Source organism: Sinocyclocheilus anshuiensis, unplaced genomic scaffold (assembly GCF_001515605.1).
Source record: "Sinocyclocheilus anshuiensis isolate Anshui unplaced genomic scaffold, SAMN03320099.WGS_v1.1 scaffold2520, whole genome shotgun sequence".
NCBI lineage: Eukaryota > Metazoa > Chordata > Actinopteri > Cypriniformes > Cyprinidae > Sinocyclocheilus > Sinocyclocheilus anshuiensis.
The window spans coordinates 48,233-49,085 of record NW_015541000.1 but is presented as its reverse complement, the minus strand read 5'-3'; the positions used below and the strand labels follow the sequence as shown (position 1 = coordinate 49,085).

The 853-nt window shown below is 38.8% G+C and overlaps 2 protein-coding genes and 1 long non-coding RNA gene across 3 annotated transcripts in view; 2 read left to right on the top strand and 1 right to left on the bottom strand.

The window, feature by feature from the left end:
• Window positions 1-148, top strand: part of LOC107690226 (uncharacterized) — a 13,363-nt gene extending 13,215 nt beyond the window's left edge. The window contains exon 4 of the mRNA XM_016488481.1: window positions 115-148. Within this exon, the coding sequence (XP_016343967.1) occupies window positions 115-148 (34 nt within the window). The remainder of the gene's footprint in view (window positions 1-114) is intronic.
• Window positions 126-853, top strand: part of LOC107690227 (NACHT, LRR and PYD domains-containing protein 3-like) — a 9,126-nt gene continuing 8,398 nt past the window's right edge. The window contains exon 1 of the mRNA XM_016488482.1: window positions 126-397. Within this exon, the coding sequence (XP_016343968.1) occupies window positions 285-397 (113 nt within the window). The 5' untranslated portion in view covers window positions 126-284. The remainder of the gene's footprint in view (window positions 398-853) is intronic.
• The window catches only part of LOC107690228 (uncharacterized), a 12,763-nt gene continuing 12,449 nt past the window's right edge, over window positions 540-853 (bottom strand). The window contains exon 3 of the long non-coding RNA XR_001634416.1: window positions 540-550. This is a non-coding gene — a long non-coding RNA (uncharacterized LOC107690228). The remainder of the gene's footprint in view (window positions 551-853) is intronic.

Below are 853 nucleotides of genomic sequence, written 5' to 3'. Positions count from 1 at the left end.
CGGTCTGCACACGCAAACAAAGCCAAAACCTAGATATTTTAGGCAATATAGAAATCCTGGCCAGGACACGTCCTGGGAAAATGGCACGTATGGTCACCCTACTTTACATTAAAGAGAAGATCAAAAACGGACAAGCAGTCTCCACTGAGCGATCCATCAATCTGTTCCTCTGTCTGCTGGAAGTGAAAGATCAGACTCTGTCCAGAGAGATTCAGGAGTTTGTGAAATCAGACAAACACTCAGAGAAGAAACTCTCTGCTGCTCACTGCTCAACAATCGCCTACATGCTTCAGATGTCAGAGGAGCCGCTGGATGAGCTGGACCTCAAGAAATACAACACATCAGATGAGGGGAGAAGAAGACTGATACCAGCTGTGATCAACTGCAGAAAAGCTCTGTGAGTGTTTTCTTCTTGTATACTTATTGAAGACACTTAAAGTGTTTACATAACCTGGCAATCAGATGCAAGTCTCTTTTAAAGGTATTTAGAAATGTAATATTATAATTGTTCATTGGGTTGACAAGAGGTGACCAGTCTTTTATAAATATTCTACCAATTCTACACAGTCATAATAATAATAAATGTATCTTATCTCTTTCAACCCTAGCGTTTTCTTAAAGAAACGTTTCCAGCCAGTGCCAGATTTTTGATCATACAATCATATGCACAAAACTTTCATGGTCTCCAGTATATTTTCAGTAATCCCGTCTGCTGTTTTAGTTCAGACCAAAAAACTAATGTGCCTTCAAAAATCTAAAAATTTAAGATGTGTAAGACTTAAAGGGGTCATATGATGCGATTTAAATTTTTCCTTTCTCTTTGGAGTGTTACAAGCTCTTGGTGCATAAAGAC